Source organism: Cygnus atratus, chromosome 8 (genome assembly GCF_013377495.2).
Source record: "Cygnus atratus isolate AKBS03 ecotype Queensland, Australia chromosome 8, CAtr_DNAZoo_HiC_assembly, whole genome shotgun sequence".
NCBI classification, from domain to species: domain Eukaryota; kingdom Metazoa; phylum Chordata; class Aves; order Anseriformes; family Anatidae; genus Cygnus; species Cygnus atratus.
This window is the reverse complement of record NC_066369.1, coordinates 31,433,596-31,455,474: the sequence shown is the minus strand read 5'-3', so window position 1 is coordinate 31,455,474 and position 21,879 is coordinate 31,433,596. Positions and strand designations below refer to the sequence as shown.

At 49.8% G+C, this 21,879-nt stretch overlaps 1 protein-coding gene across 2 annotated transcripts in view; it reads left to right on the top strand.

The window, feature by feature from the left end:
- WLS (Wnt ligand secretion mediator) overlaps positions 1–21,546 on the top strand; it is a 32,244-nt gene extending 10,698 nt beyond the window's left edge. Inside the window, exons 1-12 of one of the 2 annotated variants that reach the window (XM_035564464.1) lie at positions 838–886; positions 2,810–3,082; positions 11,318–11,442; positions 12,187–12,348; positions 13,225–13,361; positions 13,759–13,927; positions 14,120–14,217; positions 14,550–14,613; positions 15,017–15,160; positions 16,835–16,918; positions 18,458–18,611; positions 19,161–21,546. In XM_035564464.1, coding sequence (XP_035420357.1) covers positions 853–886; positions 2,810–3,082; positions 11,318–11,442; positions 12,187–12,348; positions 13,225–13,361; positions 13,759–13,927; positions 14,120–14,217; positions 14,550–14,613; positions 15,017–15,160; positions 16,835–16,918; positions 18,458–18,611; positions 19,161–19,270 — 1,554 coding nt within the window. In that variant the 5' untranslated portion in view covers positions 838–852 and the 3' untranslated portion in view covers positions 19,271–21,546. Of the gene's footprint in view, positions 1–837; positions 887–2,809; positions 3,083–11,317; positions 11,443–12,186; positions 12,349–13,224; positions 13,362–13,758; positions 13,928–14,119; positions 14,218–14,549; positions 14,614–15,016; positions 15,161–16,834; positions 16,919–18,457; positions 18,612–19,160 lie in introns of those variants that run through there. The other variant, XM_035564463.1, reaches the window with a different exon arrangement.
- The last annotated feature ends 333 nt before the right edge of the window (positions 21,547–21,879 follow it).

Here is a 21,879-nt window from a genome sequence, read left to right as displayed (position 1 = left end):
AACTGAGCCATCTAGCAGCCCACAGCCAGAATGGTTGAAAGCAGCCTGCTTGGCACCAGTGTGTAGCTGAAATCCCTTGATGCTAGCTTTGTTTTGCATAGCACTTTGTAATACTGTTAGTTGACTTGGCTGCAGCTTCACAAAGCATTTTTTTTCCACTTGGTTCAACACTCGCTCGAATTTAATGGGAACGGAGCCAAACAAGTAATGCAAGCCAAGTGCCGACGTTTGTTTGGTGTGCAGTTCCTGACAAGAAATATATATAGCGATTGTCTCCTGCTCCTCGGAGCTGTAGCTTTGGCAGAGGGGCTGTGGGTGTCAGCACGCCAAGGCTTTAAAATCATAATCAGTCAGTGATGAAAACGTGTATTTATGGCTGTAATGAGTTGCATCAAAGCAAGAACCGTGAGCCTTCCCTGCAGGAGCAACAACGTCTCTTAATTCAGGGATGCCTACTTTCAAATCACACAAAGATCTTTCAGAGTTCGAAAAGCTATGAGAGCGCCCAGCCTGCATGCCGGCCTTATTTCTCAACAGTATTCTTAACAGGCACGTGGGGCTGCAGTTTTAGCCTCTGTCACCGGGTTCTGCATCGAGAAACAACGTAAGAACGTGGCACCGTGAGCCGCGTGTTTAACGTGCCTGTGGTACATCATGGAAGCGTTCTGTAACCATGGGCTTGCAGTTACGATGTTTTTTTTCGAATACTCATTATATTTTTCTGCTTCTTTCTGGCATATCAAAGGTTAGCTCTTTTTTTGGAGCTGCCGTAACCTGCGAGCTCTCTGTGGCTCCCAGGGGACCACAGGGCCTTCAAAATGCTCTGAAATACAGCAGTGCTACGGATCCGTGATGCGCCTGGGCTGGGGATTGCCGGCCGGAGCAGGTATGAGTCTGGCAGCCCGTGCTTTAAGGCAGCATAACCGCTGCTTCCCAGCTAGCAGAACCTTTCTGCCATCTGCGGTGCCGCATGTGCGGGTGGCACCGCGCTGAGCTGACCCAACGTGAGCTGGCTCTGTCCGGGACAGAGCCGGGCAGCTGGGGCTGGGTGGGCGCCGCTTTTTGTTCTGCTTTTCTCATTGAAGGGCTCAAAGTTTGCACGTAGGTGTCACTACGTGCTGTGGTGTTCTGCAGGAGGCTCTGGTCTGCTGGGAAGCCCCCACCTGTTGCAATGCCGATGGTGACAGCACGGCAGGGGCTTGTCTATTTTTCTACATGCTCCATCTTTCAGTTCACGGTATAGGAACGTTTCAATGCTTCTCATTTGCACTAGAGCGTTTCAACATTATTAAATTTGTCCTGAACTTTTTAATTGCACACTGTTTTCACTTAAAAAAAAAAAAAAAAAAGGAGGGGGTTGTTTTCTTTAATAACTGTTTTCACTTAAAAAAAAAAAAGAGGGGGTTGTTTTCTTTAATAACTGTCATTCCACAAGAAAGTGGAGTCACATAACTTTAATTTTTCCAAATTCCAGTGAAAACAGAAGTAAATAAAACCTTCAGTATCTTAAAAAGAAAGAGTTAACCTGCTCCTTCTGCTTTCCAAAACCCGTGAAGCTGGAAGAAATTAATTAAAGCACATCCAGTGGTACTTACAGATTGTACTTCAGAAATAAGTTCTGTTTTAATCACAGCAAAACATACCGGGTCTTTAAAAAGTACTGAGCTGGCTGTTGTGCAGAACAGCGCTCCTTTTTGTGACAAAGAGGGAGCAGGTCCATAAGGGACGGGAGAATTGTCACCGAGCTTCTGCCCCTCGGCTCCCCAACCCATGGGCACCCCCAGGTCGCACCGGCTCCGCTAGAGCTCCCGCTCCTTGGTGTGTGCAGATAGCATTAAAATATTTATGTCCCTAATGATGGCAGAAACGAGGCAGAGCTGTTTTCACCAGAGGGCTTTGCAGGGCAGAATTGTGTGAGAAATACTTCTGAGTTTAAAAGCCTCTTATTTCTCTAAGAGAGATTTGGAGGTGTTTTGTGTTGATGTTGGGTACTGTAAGACTGGCTGCAGCTGAATGCATTTCTCCTCTGCTTCCATGCCTGGTTGTGCTTCAGTTTCTGACTGTTTCCTCATGGATGTAAAGCCAGAGCAGGATAATCCCCAATAGTTTTAATTAGCTGATCTGGGATGATTTACATCCCTGATATAATGCAAATGGGTGTCTCATGCCCATGCATTCAGCTCGGTTCTCCGATCACGCCTGACTCGGTAAAGAAAAATGCAGCATTATTCAGCTTGTCAGTGCTGGGAGCTTTTTGCTTCCTCGGCGTTTTCCAGAAGACACGTTATCCTAGGACTCTCACCCTTCCAGGAGGAACTTTGATTCAGCAGGGAGCAAAGCCTTCCTGCTGAGTTGTTCGGCTACGTGTGGTTCAGATCACTGCAGTCTCTCCCTGCACTGCAGGATGAGATTTCGGATGGGTTCATCTGTGTGGGTTTGTGATATGGCTATGGGCTTTGCATATGGGGTTGCTTGAGTGAGCCAGCTGGAAGGGTGCATGCCCAGAGGAAGGTGCCAGTAACTTCCAGTCTGCTGCTGGTGTAACTGAGGAGTCAGAGCCTGAGCCGGCGGGTTCCTGCTGCTTCAGCTAATTCTCATTTGATCCCACTACAAAGTCAGTAATACGGCTGTAGACGTAATAAACTTAATTACTTAACTACGGGATCATGGAGCTGTGAAGGAGCGTCATTTGATGCATTTGTTTTGTATTGCCTTCAGATAGCTGAATGGGGAGCTGCATACTTCGGTGGGGAACCCACTACGTGCGATATTTCCAGATTCTAAAAATGTGGTTCTCTTTCATTTACAGCTCCCAGCCCCACTACAGCTGTTCCTTACATGTCAGTGAAGTGCATTGATGTAAGAAAAAACCACCACAAAACCAAGTGGCTGATGCCCTGGGGACCCAACCACTGTGAGAAGCTCAAAGACTTCGATGAAGCGGTGAGCAGGCAGATCGAGGCCAACGACATCGTGTTTGCCGTGCACATCCCTCTCCCCAGCAAGGAGATGAGCCCCTGGTTCCAGTTCATGCTTTTCATCATGCAGCTGGACATCGCCTTCAAGATGGACAACGACCTGAGTAAGTCGCACTGCCCTTTATTACGTGCTGACTGTGGGCTGTTCTTTTTCCCAGTGTCTGTTTTCATCCATCTGCTTTTATCCAGCACCAGGTGCTAGCTAGTGACGTGCCCGCACACAGCGAGGCGATGCAGCAACCTGTGCCAAGGCTGGGGGTTAGGAACGAGGCATTGCAATGTGGGCGTCTCCAGGGAAAGCTGCTTGCGCTGCGTTAGCGGGTGGCTAAGCAAATGGTGAACAGGTTCCGTGCTAAAGTACGCAAAATATCGGGACCTGCACTGGCTTAAATCCAGCAACTTGCTTTCATAGCATGCGCTCCTGGGTTTCATAAAGTTTTCCAAAATATCTCAAGTTGCTGAGCACGCAGCAACGGTTTGCAGTAGATAATACCACTGAACCCTGAAAAGCTGAAAGGGACCTGTCCCACTTCTGAGCATCTCCATCCCGCTCCTCGCACTGGCTCGGCACACGTGCAACTGCTTGGTGAGCTGAGTCCTGCATCCTCCATGGGGTAAGCTTGGCTCTGGCTGGAGGAGCTTGGCTTGCAAAGGAGGTGCCGGAGCCACCACAGTGACCTGCTGGAGGCGGTGGCAGTGGGGACACCCCTGTGGAGGCTGCTCGCCTGCTGCTGCGCCACCTCACTGGGCTCTAGTTCCCCTGCTTCAGTCTGTGTGGAGCTGGTGAAAAGCAGTCTCAGGACATAATTTTAAATGATTTTATATCTCTGCCCCAAAACTTCTTTGTATGGATACTTCAGCTGGTTGGTTGTTTCCCAGTGCTGTGGATTTTAGGTCGTGCTGTCTTGCTCCATGTTCACCAAGCACTTTTGTGTGGTCGGTTTCTAAACTGTGAGCTGAAGTAGTCAGTAAATGAAATCATCCATCCGCACACTTACACAAGGAAGGAGCTCGTAAGAAGGAATTCTCACTCTGAGACTGCCTGTAAATGCACACTCTCCATCGGGTAGCAGATAGATTATTTATTTACTGAGGCTTTGCCATAGTTATAACTTTAATTTCTTCTGCAATTTGAGTTTGTTCACTGGTGAACTGCAGTAGTTGCCCTGCCTTCCATCACATGCTGCGTTACAGGCTTGCTTGGGTTTGATAAGTGCAGATGGAAAATACTTCTTGGCCTTGAAAGGACAGAGTTCAAATTAAACGTCAGAACTGTACAGGTACAGAAACCGTGGAAGAAGCTGTCTTACTGGGATTCAACCTCAGTACCTGAAGAAAATGAAATTTGCAAAAACCCCTACAAAAGCCTGCAAGATGAAGTCAGGAGCAGCAGGGGCAGGCTGCTCTGCCCCTTACTGAAAGAACAGCTGTAGGCGTGTTTGCACATTGTAAAGTGTTTTGGAAAATCCCTCTCTCTAACAGCCATAACCTAACAACAAATAAACAATTTACTTCTCAAACTGGTCCAACCTGGGGCTTTGGCAGCTCTCTGCCTGCTGCCGTCTGCCTCTTCGCGGGCCTGGCTCGAGTGCCCGGGTGCCCGCGGGGAGCAAAGCGTCTGCGGCTCCTTCACCGCCCTGCCTGGTCAAAGGGGCCTGCTCCTCCCCAGCTGTGTGCTGTGTCGTCATCGAGGGAAGCTAAAAATGAGGTCTTCTAAAGCTTGCGTGCACGTTCTTAACCCTGTAATTATCTAACATATGGAGAGCAGCTCTGTAACTTCACCAGGGCCTTGGCTGCGTGGCTCTAGCAGGCCGCTGTGCCTGGAGAGGCTGCTGGGGTGCCAAACAGCTACTCAAATTTTCTTTGAGATGAAAAAACAGAAAAACTCATCTCTGGTTAATAAAAGCAAGGTCTGGGGGATGAGCTGTACCAGCTCTGCAGTCCAGGGGGCTTGGTTTCTGGTCGTGGCTGCTGGTGTTCTTAGTTTGTAAGAAGTGTTGGGAGACATGGCACGCTAATACTTTGTTTTCAGTTGAGCTTATTTGGCACATCTTCAGGGTTTTCTTTCATTGACTGAGGAAAGCTTAAAAATGCTGTTTTCCTACACTTTATGCCAAGCTGAAGTCAGATGTAAATTAAGTGTGAAATCTAAGCAACCAGTGAATAACACACTTCTTGCTTGCTAAATTGTGTCGTAATAAATTAAAAAAAAAGGTAGCAAGAAACTTGTTAACTTAAAATAATTACGTATGCGTGTCTGTATCTTGCTGCTAACTCTGCATTAGTTTTATGAGCTTCATTTACCAGACAGTTGGAATCGGCTCCCCAAAGGTGAGATCACCTTATTTCTTCTCTCAAAGCAGCGTTGGGAAGATGTCTCTGTGCCCATGGGGGACATCTGTGTGCTCAGTGCACCCCAGGAGCAGCCGGGGGACCCCAGGCTTGTCACCCATCAGGAAGGAGTTGCCCTGCAGTGGGCTGCTCTGAGTGCTGGGGGACACCCGAAACACCATCTGAAATGCCGTCCGAAACACCCTGCTGGGATCCTACCCTGCAGAGGAGCTGCCCTGCTGCATTCGACTGCTTGGGACCTAGCTCAGCTGTTAAACAGCTGAATTTTATTTCCCTCATGTTTATCCCTCGTGCAGAGCTGCCAGCGACTTGGACTTAATCTCTCATCCAAGTTGTCTTTATCCTTTCTCAATGCACTGTGCATTCAGTCATTGAAAAACAGACCCTCTCCAGAAGAGGGGGAGGAGGCACAAAGAGAAACTAGACACGCTGCCCGCACCTCCATCACGAAAGCTGTGGCAGGGGGGTTCCGTGCTGCCCCCACAGCCAGAGGGGCTATGGGTTAGGGTTAGGGTGAGCATGGAGCTGCAGGAGGGCCGGGTTGCAGGGTGCAGCAGCAGTGTGACACCATGCCGGCTGCCAGCAGCTGGGGCTCGGCCACCAGCTCGCATAAAGGCTGCTTGTGAAAGTTGGAGTGTTTCTCTCTTACCCTGCAATTAGATCTCATTCCCATCGTTGGAACCAGCAGGCCCTTCCAGGGGAGGGATGGGGGACGGGAGGGTCCCGCGGGTCCCCTGCCAGCACTCCCTCTTCCTTTGCTTTGCTTCCAGCTGCTGCATGCCCGTGGATGGGGTACTGGAGGGTGTGCTGTGATCCTGGAGGGGTGTTATTTGTTTTTACTACCACTGTTTTTTGGCCTGGCATACTGCCACGGGCCCGGGCCCTTCACACTTGGCAAGCAGTAGTGTTCTGAACAGGGAACATCGGCCCTGCTCCCCGAGCTGTGCTGCAGCGTGGCCGTGTGTACGTGCGGAGCCATAGCTCCTGTACCTCCATCCCTTGCCGAGCAGGGACCTGCCGCAGGCATGCAGGCACCGCAGAGCTGCTGCCCTGCCCCGGTGTCACCTCGGGGAAAAATAAACATGAAATGGTTTAATAGCGGTTTGGCATCGATGAATGAGCCGTCCCTCAGGAGTACAAAGTGACGGCTGCGCTGGGCTGGGCATTAGGTAATGGCGCCTTTATTTATCGGAGGGCGTAGCAGTATGGAGGGGCCTCTGCAAGTTTTCTGTTTAAAAAAACATGCTTTCCTCTATTTTTATATCCAGTGAACTTAAAATATTAATACGTGAGAGACTTCTTGCTGCTTTGCTGTTGGAAAGAAATGGTGTACAGCATGGCTGTGCTGCGTGCTCCTGTTCGGATTCTTGTAATTTGTGTCTCTTTGGAGGTTTTTGTAACTTCAGAGAGCTAGTGAAGCACAGAGGCATATTGTGAACAATTCTAACACTTCTGTTTGCTAGCACACACTTCTTCCCAGATAGCCGTATTAGCATGCAGCTGGCACGGAGCCATCCCCAAAACTACGTCTCTATTTTTAGACTATTGTTGTGCGAGTGAAGATCCCCTGTGCGAATAACGCACTGTAAAGTGAATCATGGAAAAGATCTTGGGTACTGAATAATCAGCAGTAAAACACCAGGGAAAAAAGGGTAAGGTGTGGGGGCTGTCAGTGCTGAGAGCACGAGAGATACCGAGCAGCCCCTTCCTCCCCGCAGCCTTCTGTAGCCCTGTGGCTGGGGCGTCATTGAGAAATCTGAGCTGGAAGCACCACTGAGATCATCTCTTACTGTGGTTGGTCATCCACGGGACATGCAGTTAGCTAAACAAACTTGTCTTTTTTAATTATTTTTTTTTTATTAAGATAAACCTGTGACACTAGCGAGATTGTCGCTCTGTACTGGAGCTGCTAGTATCAGAGGTGGTTACACAGGCCTTATCTACGAGGTCTGTGTGGCCAGGTTTGCTGAGGCATTGCTCTGCCACAGGCCTGGCAAGCACAACTCCATCTCTTGGTGCTGGGTAAGACAGATTTCTATCTATGTATTTGTACCTTTTGTCAGGAAATTCTGGAGAATCTCGTTTAGCATGCATGGAGGAACTGAGTAATGGCTTTCCCTGAGTACGGTAGCATCTGAAAAGCTGAGTGCAGGTAGATGCCAGCTTGTCCTCTTCCTTCTTCCCTTGTATTTTTTCTCTTCTGCTGTGGCTCAGCCTTGAATAATTAAAGTACTCTGCTCTCTGTCCCTGCTCCTCTGAACCTGGCCCCAGCCTGCATTTGCTTCTTTATAGAAGGAAAATTAGGAAGCTGTTTGCTTATCTCTTGGCTTCAGCTGGTGCCATCGACCCGAGACCCCGCTAGGATTTGGCTGCTGTAATGCTTCCTGGTCCCCAGACACCCCGCATTCCCCCGCAGGGCTGTGTCACTCCTGCAGCCAGCTGGCCATGGGCTGCTTTGTCTGGGTCCCAGGTCCAGCGCTGGGGACAAGGAGCCTGAGCTGCCAGGAGAGTGCTCGGAGGGCACGGAGGTGTCCCGGAGGGAGGGCATCCCCTCATAGCAGTGAGAAAATCGTCTTTGTGCAGCTCGTGCGGGTGCTGCGTGACTTTCCCCCGCTGTTGATTTTTATCTTTGGCAGCACGCTGTTCCCAGGGCATGGCTGAGTGTGTCTGGGGGGAAAAAAAGAAAAAAGAAGAAAGCAGAAGTAAAAACCAACTTGTCTGACAGTCTCCTGCCTCCTGCGCGTTCCTCCCATGCACTGTTTTGACAGTAAATAGCACTGCTCTGAAACACCTCTCCTTTATCTCAAGGCTAGGCCCGGCAGCACGTCAGCTGCTGCCTCTCTGCCCCTTGCTGCGGGCAGGCGGAGGCACGGGGGGCGCTGCGAGCCTGCGAGGGCTGCACGAGAGCTGCTGCCGTGCTGGGGGAGGCCGGGCACCCCCACCTTGTCTGTGCACCACCCTCCGTTTTAGTATTAATGCGGATGAGTTGCAAACCTTCAGATTCATTTCTTGCCGAACAGCGTGTCCCTGTCCTTGGTTGTTCCCCCTACGAAGATTTACGTATCTGGTGTTGATGGCCCTGGAGGGCCTTCGTCCAGACTCTGCTCTACTGGGAGAGGTTACCCTGATCCAGAGCATGATGGAAATTCAAAGGGAGATTATAACGCGTTGCTCTGAAGAGATACGCTGGTATATATTTTCTGCCGTCTGGTTTTCATCCTCAATGGCAGCAGCAGCGTTTGGATTACCAAGATGAAATAATGAAAGCTGTTTTCGTTGGATTTACTCCCAAGCATTCCAGTTGGTTTTATGGCTTCTGAAATGAAGTTTGTAGTTCTTTTTAATTGGGCCAAGTTTAACCTTATGTTCCCATTTATCTGGTTTTGCTGGTCTCCTAAATAGCGGATCTCAGACGGCAAATGCCTGTTTCGTGGAAACCCAACAAACGGCTGCTGCGGAGAGGAACCCGATATCAATCTGGATGGTATAGACCACGTGTGCGTGAAAAAATGCTCAGACAAATCTTGTTGCATCCACATTAAGGCAGAACAGAGCCACCTCCAAACACTGTATAAATAGCAAGTCTGAACCACAGATCCCATCCACGCCCCTTCCCACCAGTTTGGATGAGTGTGCCACCACGTATTCCCCACGCAAATAAAACCGAAGGAGATGACAAATATGTGGGACATGCGGCGCTTCAGAGGCTCCCGCTCGCTGGCAGACACCAAACGGTCTCCTTCAGAGTTATGAGGACCAGATTGTTTTCGGCGCGGTGCAGCCCTCTGTGCTGAACTTCAAAGCTCATCGAGCGTCGATGTTTTTCCTTGCAGCCCCTTCCCATGCGCAGGGTGCTGCCCCGAGAGCCGACAGCCCCTTTTCCACGGAGCCCCTGGTGCAGAGCCGTGGGCAGTGACATTTCGCACGCCTCCACGTCTCCCCTGCCCAGGATGTAGGTGGTGATGGAGCCCTGCTGGGAGGTGTGTGTGTGTGTGTGTGTGTGTGTGTGTGTGTCAGCTTGCCCACGGGGGCGTCGCTGACCTCGTGCCAGCAGGCGCGCCACCGCACCCTGCACGGGGACCCGCCGGCACGAGCGGTCTGCGGCGGGAGCGCGGCGCCTCGGCACCGGCACAGCGAAATAACGCACGGGGCTGGCGCGGCCTTCAGCAGCTCGCCGAGGGTTTGGTGGCTGAGGGAAACAGGCGAGGCTGTAGCATGCACATGCTGCAGGACGCGTGCCTCTGTCGGAGCCTCGCCTTGGAGCTGTGCCTGGTAATTGGGAGGATTTCACATCTGGCGGAGCTGGTGCGGGCTTGCCGTGGGTTTTTAAGCTGTGTTTATGTGTTGCTGCTTGGCAGACTTGGACTGTAACTCGTTCAGTCTCATGAGCTGGCTTGCTTATGGTGCCTCAATAAGACTCTTCTAGCCCTGTTTCCTCCTTGCAGCAGTGACCTCCCGGCTGCACCCTAGCAGGAGCGTGTTTAAAGGCAGGTAAACCTCGTGCTCGTACTGTGAACAGGCCCAGGAGAGGATGGGTCGGCTGTTCCCACAGGAACAGCGGTGCTCTGAGAGCTGAAAACACTGAAAATACATGCTGGAGCTGCGGGTCTCCGTGTGACATTTGCATGCCTCCTGCCCCACGGTTCAGGGTGGGGTTGCTGGCCTACTGCAGCACCCGAAGCCCAGGAATCCTCCACCTCACCTCTCCTAATCCATGATCTGCCCCTCTAGTTTTTCCTCCAGGTATGGGAGAATACGAAACTGCTGAGCCAAGCTCGGTGTGACTGCCTTTCCTGGGTGCCTCAGTTCTGTGTGTGCTTGCTGGCGTGCAAGTTGGTGCAGCCGTGCGGGTGGAAACCAGCCAGTGCTGGGAGGTGCAGGGGGAGGACCCCAAAGCCCCGGTGTAGAATTGCCTAGGTTAAACAATACGTATAGGAGACTTCAATTCCTTCATGTGGAGTTGTTTATCAGGCCTTTCCTTTTTCCAGCAGGGCCACCTTCAATTTTTCATTTTTTTTTTTATTTTTAAAAGGAACTGGGTAGTGTTTTCCTATCGCTCTGGGAACACTGGTTTATCTTTTAGGAGCAGTTCTGGGCAATTCTGCAGCAATCTGTGCTTTTGATGAGGCATTTTGACCCTGCAGTAGTGTCACTGTGCCCCCCTCCCCACCTCACTCAGAGATCTCTGTGATCCTTTTTGTTTCTTCCATTTAAAATCTCTCTCTGCTAGAAAACCCCTGTGTTAAGGGGATTATTCTAGACTTCTTTATTCAGGGTGTTGGGCCTTAGTGTTTATGGATGATGAGCCAGAAGAACCCTGAGGTTACATTGGTAGACGACGAATGTGACCCTGTCTGAACGAACAAAGTGTACCATTAGGTGCATAGATCTTCTTTATACATCTGACCATATGCAGTATATACTGTTGTATAGTTGTTTTTTTTGTGTGTGTGTGGTTTTCTGTAAATCAAAGCTATTTCAATGTGAATATAAGGTAAATCCTGCGATGCAATGTCGTTGCTTCCCAAAGCAGAAGGACCTATTGCGTACCCTTGCAGTACCTGCAGAAAGTCTGGGTAACAGCGTGTCTGCTTGCTCCTCTGCCAACCCACAGTGAAGTCTGCTGGACTGCTTTTTGGTGGACTGTCTGTCTCGGCAACTGTCTCTGCTCCAGTTTTATATGAATTATTGTTTCTAATGCTATATGAATAAGTAATGCTCTTCGCCCACAACCGTAGTACAGCAGCACACCATGGTATGTTAGCAAGATATCAGACCTCCATGACCAGGAAGAATTAGGTTCTTTCTTCTCTACCAGAGGGGAGAGAAATGTTTTGAAAAATGTAATTTGAAACATTCAGAATGCAAAAATTTCCATTCGTCTCCATAACTGTGTGCCTCTCATAGGTCCTTTCCGTATACAGAGGCTCTCCTCCCTTTCTGTACCATCTGTGTCTAACAAGCTCCGTGTTTCCTTCCTCTTGCAGAAGAAAACGCAGAAATTACCCTGGATGTGTCATTAGCGTATCGCGATAACATGTTTGATGAATGGGAAGAAATAGCACATGCGATAGAGATCAGGAAGCTGAAATGCACCTTTGGCTCTCCAAAAGTAAGGAGTTCTGATGATGCTGGGGGTGGGAGTTGTTCTCTTCCTTTCCTTTGTGGTGCTTCGTAGAATTGTTCAGTTGTATCTTTCAGACTTGTCACCTTTCTCTTGGCTCAAAATCTTTGAAAATCTAATGAGCTCCACATGCAGCTTAGTTCTATTTGTGGCACAAGAGAAAGGGTGAAGCCAGGTGGTAAGGAAGAAAAGGTGGGAGGTCAATGCACAGATCCAGGTGCAGGCAGAATTGTTGTGGCCTCTAACGTTGTGGCCTGGCTGAAACTTGAAGGCTTTGGGATCTGTTTACCCAAAACTATTCCAGAGAACTTGGAGCTTTCCACCTTGAGCTTCTGTGATGGACAAAACCTTGTTCTTCAGGTGCAGCAAGGAAATAGCCCATCGGGGACGCTGCAGCACTCACAGAACTGGGAGAGGTGGGGTGGGAGTTTCTTAAAATGACTTCTTAATGCCTCAAGCTGCAATCTTATAAGCGACAAGCACAGCTAGCAATGAGAACAGAGTACCTTGACCCAAAACAATCAGAAACTTAAGGAAAAAGGTCCCCAACCCACTGGTGAGTCTCCAGACTTGCACAGATTCTCCCCAGGCCTTCAGAGAAGGTGGGGATGAGCAGATGGTCTCTCAGTGCCAATAATGCTCTTAGGCAAGTTCAGTGTTAGGGCCTGTGCAGCCGCCCACCTTGCAGGACGTGGCTGACCACAGTCTTGCCACTTTGTGCCTTTTTGCTAGACCCTGGAGTCCGAAGGCCGTCACTACGACTGCGACTTCCTTCCCTTCATGGAGATCGGCAGCGTGGCTCACAAGTACTACCTCATCAACATCCGTCTGCCCGTGAACGAGAGGAAAGGCATTAATGTGGGCATTGGGGAAATCAAGGACATCCGCCTCGTGGTAAGTGTCTGCCTTGCTGCCCCTCTTCAGAGGGACTGCGCCCCGCGGTGCCGCAGCCAGCCGGGGCACCTGCAGCCCATCTGGTTCTCCTCCTCGATCCGCAGCAAAAGTCCTGCTCTTCTTCCTGGGTAGCTTCTGCCTGAAAACGTGCATGGCATCCTAACTTCCCTCCCTCGCGAGGGATCCGTCCCTCCGTGGGATGGTGCAGGGACCTGTCTGCCTGTCACGGATGAGAGCACGGGGAAATGAGAGGCACAGAGCAGCAGGGCTCGGAGGGGACCGGGTCTCTCTCAGAGCTGGCTGTCGCCGAGCAGATGCTGGAGATGGCAGTCAGCTGTCCTTGCTCCTGCCCTACCATGAGACATGGTGGCCACGGGTGCTGCCGGCTGGAAAACCTCCTCCTGCTGTCCCTTTCAGCAACGGTCAGCCAGCAGGCTGTGGTGGCTGCAGACAGCGGTGGGAGGGCATGTGTCTGGAGAAATGCATTAATTTGGTCACTGCTTTGCCCACCAGTGGTGACTTAGCTCCATGAGTATCTTGTTACTTGTCTGAGCAGTGCTGTCAGTTTTTTCCACGCTGTGTCAGAAGTGCCGCTCTCTCAGACCGCTTCCCACCTCGCAATGGAAGCTGCGGGTTTTGGCATTTGTTTCCAACGGGACTTTTGAAGCCTGCTCAGATGGCCTGGATGCTGTGTAGGCAGCTGCTCCCTTCCCTGTGTTGGTCAGACCGCGTCTTTCAAAGAGTGGTTGAGTCTACATCTGCTTACATGTCAAACGCTGCAATGTGTGCCTTTCCTGCCAGCCCCTGTAAGCACAGGCATAGAGTAATGATGTTAAAACCTGTACAGCTGTCACATTCCACCTTGTTTCTCCCTAGGGTATCCATCAAAACGGAGGCTTTACAAAAGTGTGGTTTGCCATGAAAACCTTCCTCACCCCCAGCATTCTGATCATCATGATCTGGTACTGGAGGCGGATCACGCTGATGACACGCGCTCCCGTCCTGCTGGAGAAGTGAGTCGGGGCGCGTGTGCCTGGGTGAGGTGACCCTGGCGAAGGTGGGCTGCTCCCAGGCAGGGCATGTATTTTGGGGACAGGATTCGTCTCTTCTCCCTCTCCTGTCCACTCCCTCTACCCAGGAGCACCCAGAAACCTCAATAGCGTCTCTCTGCTTCCCCACTAACCTCCCAGAGAAGATGTGGCATTCACCCGTGGCTGCTTGGAGGAGCTTAGTGCCAGGGGGTTTGCTGGCAGGAGGTGCCACCTCCTGGCCCTGGTGATAATCTGCTGCCCCTGCCTGAACAGTGCCGGGTTTTCTTGTCACCCACTGGGCACACCTCTGGCTGCTATGGCTCTGTGTTTTTTCCCTGCAAACTGGAAAGAGATAGAGATAGTGTTTCTCCCTCTCCAGGGTGATCTTTGCTCTGGGAATTTCCATGACGTTCATTAACATCCCAGTGGAGTGGTTTTCCATCGGCTTTGACTGGACGTGGATGCTGCTCTTCGGAGACATTCGACAAGGCATTTTCTATGCCATGCTCCTGTCATTTTGGATCATCTTCTGCGGAGAGCACATGATGGTGGGTGTGACAGAAAGGAAGGTGGTTTCCATGCCCCCCTGGCCCTCGCAGCAATACCTGACAGCTCCCTTTTCCTCACTTGTCGGGATTTGGAAACAGTGCTGTGGGTCTCGTTCCTGATGAAAGGACTGCTGGCTAACTTGCTCTTCCTCATTTCTCTTCCTCCTCCCCACCTCTTGACCCTTCGATTAGGACCAGAACGAACGGAACCGCCTCTCGGGGTACTGGAAGCAGGTTGGACCCATAGCTGTCGGCTCCTTCTGCCTCTTCATCTTCGACATGTGCGAGAGGTGGGTTCCGCGCTGCCCTGAGCTGGTGGGCACCGGGCAGGCGGGCTGAGGCCGGCGGCCACCTCTGAGCACGGGGCTCGAGGTGCCTTGGGGAGCGAGGGCTTCGATCCTTGGGGCTGGATGCTGCGCAGGCCTGCCTCGTGAGGAAGGGAGCAGGCTCCCAGTGAAGATGCTGAGGCCTTCAGGCACTTCGCAGCAGCACATCTTGTTCCAGAGGGCCAGGAAGACACGTGTCCACCTCGTGTCCTCCTCACCCACAAGGGAAAGCAGCATGGGGCTCTCTGTCAGCCTCGTGGCCTCTGTGGCAGCTCTGTTTTTTCTCCTCTTTGCAGGGGAGTGCAGCTGAAAAACCCCTTCTACAGTATCTGGACCACCGAGGTCGGCACGGAGCTGGCTGTATCCTTGTCCGGGCTCAGGCAGGCCCGCGCGCTCGGTGTCGGTAGCTGAGGGAGACAGTCCCATCCTGCGGGTGCTCCTGCCTGATATCCGTGGGCTGTGGGAGACCTTCCTTCCCCCGTTGCCAGGCTGTGTGGTGGGGCTTGGACATTACAGGGGACCCTGGTGGTGACTGGAAGAGGTGGTCGTGGTAGGTTTAGTGCCAGGTACCTCCAGCACTGGTGCTGTGCTCCGGGACGTCAGGGTCTGGGAGGCAACGTGGGGGATCCAGGTCAAGGGTGCCATCATGGCCATCCCGCAGGGAGGTTATTAATGACCTTCCTGATCGTATTAGAAGAAGTAAATCACCTGAATGATGTTTTCTATTACTTCATGTCACTTTCTTTTAACTTACACTGCTCAGATGGCCTTTATTATAGTTGCAGGAATTTGCTTGTGCCTTTATTTTCTCTTCCTGTGTTTTATGGTCTTCCAAGTTTTCAGAAACATCAGTGGAAAGCAGTCAAGCCTGCCAGCAATGAGCAAGGTTCGCTGTCTTCATTATGAGGTAGGCACTGCTTGTTGTACTGTCTTTATTTTCAAAATGCATTTTCACCCTTAAGGGTTACACTAAAACCTTCGCTGTCAATACAGGCCTGAACTGGAAGGCCTGATCCTCATCAGCTGCTCTCAAGTCCCCCAGCTGCCTTTTTGTTCCTTTCAACTGCTGTTACGTTTTTTTTCTTTATTTGGGTCTTTGGTCCCGATCCATTTTAATCCCTCAGGAGGGTGTGTAAGCCAGCTCTATTTTTGCTTTTTTTTTTTTTTTTTGAGTGGTTGTCATCTCCCGGTTTACTGATGTGTGTTGGGGGATAGAATAAAATTGCCCGAACTGCCATTTGAATTACTACGGGGAGAAAGTGCTCCCTGTACCTCAGTTTCTCCTTCTCTAATATTAATGATTGTGTTTAATGGCAAGTATAACCAAAACCACCTAGTCTTTCCACGGCACAAATTCAGATTTATGGGGTAGTCCTAACCAAATCGCAGGAGAGAAACTGTCACACAAAGGTCAAAACCCAACTTGCTCAGCTCATTTTCCGCTTTTTTAGCCTGTAATTTTGTTTCTGCCCTAGCTGTCTTTAGCTGCTGCAGAACATGAGGAGCTCTCTTTAGCTGCTTGAGCTGGGAGAGCCTCTTGTTTTCATGGTTGTGTAAATATTTATAACCAGCATTGTTGTGTATAACGATGGTCACTTCTGGTTTCAACAGGCTGGTTATCACCCATCAGGGGTGCACATAAAAAATAGAAAATCAGACTTGAGAGAATTTGCACAAGATATTCAGCTTTTTTTTTTTTTCATCTTTCCCTTTAGCAAGAGGCACAGGATGTTGGCTTGTATTGTAGAGCTGTTGCAGCCATGCTGTAACTGCAACCATCTGGCAAGCACGAATCTGGTCTGGAAGAGTTAAACTAATGGTCATTTGTTGTCACTGTGGAGCCCAGTAATGACGCGCACACAGACATTTCCATCAAAATTCCCCAAATGGTTTAAAAAAAAAAAAAAAAAAAAAAAAAAAAAACCAAAACAATTTTTAAGTAAAAACTTAAAACTATCAAGAGCAAATACAGTACATGGTAGGATTCCCAGCCAAGAGATTTTGAGCCATAAAGTTTATTATAATTTACATTCTTTTGTAGTGCACAAAGTAATTTTGACAAGCGTTCAGAATTGTTGCAGTTCCCTGCCAGAGGGTCTCTGGAGGTGGGGATTAGCCCATACAGACCCCTGCTATCACCGTACAAGTGTCCCGTTGTCTTGCTAAAACCCAAAATCTCTCCACAGATGTTTGTTTAACAAAAGCTGTGAGCTATCAGGTAGGCTGTCCCTTGGATGAAACCCATAGCTGAGACTGACCTGCCTCCTCTCTCACATTAACTCTTCGTAAATCAGTCACAAAAGCAGCTGTAATGGAAAGCAAGAGCTGTCCAGACATGCACACCCTGCTCGGAGCATTGGGGAGGAATGCAGACGTGTGTGGGGAACGGAGAATATTGGCTGTCATGAATGCAGCACAAAGGAGTGGGTGGAGGTTGTTTTGGTTTGGGGTTTCGTGGGTTGGACCCTTTTTTTCCTTTTTCTTTTTTTTTTTTTTATACTCGTGTCTTGTACATGCTAAAAACAAAAATGGGTTTTTGTGGATTCTGTTAATGTGACCAGTGACATTTCTCTCTAAACAGGGGCTGATTTTTAGGTTCAAGTTCCTGATGCTCATCACCCTGGCTTGTGCAGCAATGACAGTCATCTTCTTCATCGTGAGCCAGGTGAGCGTGACGAAATTCAGCTGTGTTTGAAAACATCAGCCTTAAATTCCCCACGTGCTAGGAAGGTTGGGCTACCTGCAGCTCAGAGAGACCAGGCCTGTGTCTTATAGGTAGATTTGATAATAAGTTGCTTTTTAATAAGTTGTTTTCATGTATTTGAAACACTGAAACTTCCACAAAGGCCTTTGGCTCACAGGGTCTGTGTTTTTTGAAATATCAGCCAAAACAGTTTAGTCATTTCTGAGAACTCAGCAAGAGCAAAAATGTTCTGTTCACATTAAAAGAATCTGGTGGCTTTTATGCCCACAAAGAAATACCAGAATTCAGCCTGTCCTGGTTTTGACTTTGCAACCCTGTTGTTTCTAGCAGGATATATACCTATTTATTCCGAGCTATGGTGCAGTCTCTCTGTACGCATGAGCTTATACAGCTGTTTAAATATACTTTGATGGTTTACTTCAAGTAACAGTCTACTGTTAAGTGACATCTTTGAAACAGATGCTGTCTTATGGTAGTTCCTAAGCATAAGCAGCATGTAGTTTCAGGAGAACAGTTGTACAGCCTTGCAAATCCTACATTACAGAACTACATCTGCAGGAGCAGGGTCTCACTCACTGCATCACTTACGCTTTGGGGTATGTGGTGGGTCCCAATGGAAACCACAGCAGCAGATGATTTTGCTCTTAAAAATCTGTTAGGCTGAAGCAATGGTATGAGAAATGCCACTTGGCAATTCAATTAATCACTGAGTATTAATGACTGTAGCTGTCACTGCGTATGGGCGTAACACAAACGATCTTGTCCAGCTACTCTTTCCAAGCTAAGCTTTTGTCTTCCCCTGAAGGCAAGGTTGTGCTGCCGTGGCTCCTCTTCAGAGCAGAACATCCTGGTGTTTTCACAGGAAAGCTCTTCCTATCAGGAAAAGGCATGCTGCTGCCTTGTGTCTCTCCCTTTAATGGAAAGGCAGCACTTCACTGTGAACAGTGTGTGTGTCTTCAAGTCGTATTAATATTGACGATATTTTGGTAAATCTTGACAGATCTCTATGTCTAAGGCTGATGCAGTCAGCCTGGGCCTCTCTCGTAAGGCAGAAGCAGCAAGAAGGCATTCAGCACATTCACTCTTCACATTATTCATGCTGCTTTCCCATGTATAGAAGGCCTATTTATAGAAGTCTGATGTTTTCAGATGTAAGTAGTTGTCTCTGAGGTACTGCCCTTCGTGTGACAGCCTTTGCTGAACACGCCAGCTTTGACAGCCATCTGTTGCAGAATGTGAAAGAGACTGCCACGGTTAGGAATGATAGATCAAAGTTATAGGAATCCTGGTGCAGTCGCTGTAAGTACCATTTCTTTCCTGCATGCTGAAGCTGAAGAAAAGAGTGCTTCCCTGACTGGGTGACTGATGCTGTTGTACATATGTTGTCTTCCTCCTGGGGAACCGAGGCTTTTCTCGTGGATTTGTTCCAAGCCCAGAGCCGCAGGGGTCACATCTGTGTGTGACTCTGGCCTCACTGACCGTCTGCTTTCTCACGGGCAGGTGACGGAAGGCCACTGGAAGTGGGGGGACATCACGATCCAGGTGAACAGCGCCTTCTTCACCGGCATCTACGGGATGTGGAACCTCTACGTCTTCGCACTCATGTTCCTGTACGCGCCGTCACACAAGAATTATGGGGAAGATCAGTCAAACGGTAAATGGCTCCAAATCATCTACGTGTGAAGGTTACCACAGGAAGGCAGCAATGTAAAGTGGGGGGTATTTCTGTGTATCTTTTTTGCCAAAGTGCACATGCAGCACACTGAAATGTTACGCAAACGAGGGTTTGTTCTTCAAAGCACTGTTGTTCCAGCAGACATTTTAATTATTGACTAGGCTAGACAGGTTTGAATATTCAGCCACGGCTGTCTGAAACGTTTTAGCTTGTTTTTTGTAATTTTTTGGTATTGCCCAGTTGTGACTGCATAGCTCAAACATAGGGGTGGGAAAAGGATTGGAACTGGGGCAAGGGGAGAATGGCAGTGCTGTTGGTTTCCTTCCGGTGGCCTCCAGTAGCACGGGAATCTTCATCTGACAATATGTTCATATCTAAATGACTTCAAATAAAAGCATTCGTAGAAACTGGATGGAACATAGTTCAGGTAGCTTCTGAGAGCCTGGGCTGAACAAAACAGATCTTTTTGCCTTTTAATTGCACAATACTGTATTGTGAGGGCAGTCTGATGGCGTTATTGTTTCTCAGGTGACCTGGGAGTGGGCAGCGGCGAGGAGCTCCAGCTCACCACCACCATCACCCACGTGGACGGCCCCACGGAGGTTTACAAGTTGGCTCGCAAGGAGGCTCAGGAGTAAGGCCGAGATCCCGGCGGCTGAGACGCGAGACAAAGTGGAGTACACAGGACGACACAACGCCCTCCTGCAGGAGATGTGTCCGACGTAACTTGCTTTCTGAGCACCCAGCATCTAGTGTATTTTCACAGAGCAGTGACGCCGAGCATAACATTTGTAAACTCTTTAATATGTTGTAGTTATTTCTGGGGGAGGGATATGTATATTGTGTTACACTTGAGCACGTAAAAATCTGCTAGAAAAGCATTAATGTTGCAAAGTCGCACGTTCAGACGGTACAAGTGGCAGACCTGGCCTTGGGCCATTTTTGCTGGGCTGTGTGTGTGTGCCTGCGCATGAGGATGGGGAGGACGGAGCAGAACTAAGGCTTCATTTTGAAAGCATTTAATTCACTCATCTATAATTGCATCAAACAGTGTTTGAGGTCTTTGGTATAGCTCTGTAACCCCACAGCAAACCTGTCACTTGAATGAAACAGAGCTGGGGAAGGGGGTAGACTGCTGGTCATATTTAAGATGTGAGTAGTAAAAGAAGCAGCTACACGCTTTTTCGGTAGGCTTCACAGCTGTTTGTTAAATACAGGGGAATGTAAAAACTGGATTGCAGGAGAAATGTGTGCTCCTGTCCCAGTGCCCAGAGGTACTGATCTCACAGCCAGCTCCTGCCTGTTCTCAGCCCCATTTGGCTCCCCTTGCTCTAGTCTTCCTCTGTCTTGCCTTTTTGATACATCTTCATTTTTCTGCTGCTTACATGCCGGGGGCAGAAGAGCAGGGCCCCAGGGTGGGCAGGAGATGGGCCCTTCCCAGGGGAAATCCACGTGGCACACAGTCATGCGGACGTCTGCTTTTCAGACGAGGACACTCACCCCGTGCTGTGGCTGCTGGTCTGACTCAGACGGCTAGCAGTGCCAGGGCAGTGGGAACTCGCATGGGGTGGAGGCTTAAACTGGGCTGTGCTGGGGGCAAGTTACGAGACGTGTTGGTGGCTTGGACACAGCCAGAAGGGTCGGTGCTACTCAGGACCCACCTTGTCGTAAGGCCTGGGAGAGAACTTGAGGACACAGCTGGCCTTGGTACCTGGCGCTAGCGCATCTGATAACCCCTAGTAACATGCAGCTCAACCTCCCCACCCCACTTTTGTCCCCACAAGGTAATCTACTGCTGCTCTCTGTTGCATTTCCCACCAGGACCACTGCACCAAATGCATTGCGCCAGGAGGTGCTGCTCTGCTGCGGCCCCAGTAAGAATGGCACTCTGAAGTGGCATTGAGAGTCCATTTATTGGAGCTACCGCTCTGAAAGAGAGGATAGCACAGACAATCTTACAGCCCCTCAGCTGCTGGGAGCCCCAGGCTGTGCACCATCAAACGGGGCTCGGCACAGCGTGCCCAGCAGACCCCATCTGCAGAAGGGTTTCCCTGGCTTTGTTAAGGGGAGCGATGAGGGACACTGAATGCCACACGCCACGTGAAGTCCCTCGTGCTGCTGTGTCTGAACGTGTGAGATCGCTGTAGCACAGAAAAAGTGCTAAATGCTCCTTAAAGAAGGAGCTTTGGATGGTTTGGGATACTCGAACTGGAACACCAACCATCTGGGGTAAGTTTATATTTTTGTAAAGTGGGACGCCGATGCCCCTGTACTCAAAGGAAATGGTTAAAGGAAATGCAAAAGGAAGGGGGCGTGCTCACTGTAGCGTAAGTAGTAACTCCCGGGACCACACCTTCAGCATGGATGGCGACGTGCAACCCATATGCCATCTACCTACAGAAACGAGTGCTGGGGAGAGCAGGCACGATGTACAGCAGCAGTTGTTCTGTTGCAAAGTGGGTTAGACGAATGCTCAAAATCATAACTCCGTCATTTCCCTGGCTGAGTGCTCGACTTTGCAACGTTAACGTTCTTTTTAGGTTGGGTTCTTACGTGATATTTATGTTGTTCCCATAGATGTGTCCATGGTTTCTTTTACAGCTTAGGATAGCATTGCATTTTGTAAAGGCTCTTTACAAACGGGGCATTGCAGCTTTAAAACCAAATTTTGTGTCAAACACTAACAATTTGTTTACGGGGTGTGTGTATGTGTGAGCGTGCGCGCGCGTGTGTGTACTTTTTTTTATTTCTTAATTCCTAAGCCCTACTCATCTGTCTCGGAAATAGTCCCTGGGTCTTATTAAAATATATTCTTTTTTTGTTTAGGTTGAGTTCACTTTTTACAGAATGCTTTTAAGCAACCTGGAAAAACGTGTAGATTTGTTAATTTAAATAAAATATACCATATTGTGGATTTGTCATTGGCCTGGCTCGCCGACTGAGCAACCGGGGCCCTTCTGCTGGGACCTTGGCTGCCTGCGTTTGGCTCTCGGCGCAGGCAGCAGCCGGCCGGCAGCTGCGGGCCCCACAGCTTGGTGCTGAGCAGAGCTCACGCTGGCGCTTTTCTCTCTCATCTCTCTTCAAACACTTTGCGGTGCGGAAGCACGGGGCTTTGGCACCGAGGGCTGCTTGTCCTTCGGCCCTTTGCCCCGGGACTGGTAGCAGCGCCGCTTCTCCCTTGTCTCGGGAGGCTCTGCTGGGGTCCTGCCGTGGAGCTCGCAGCCCCGGCGAGGACGCGAGGCGTGGG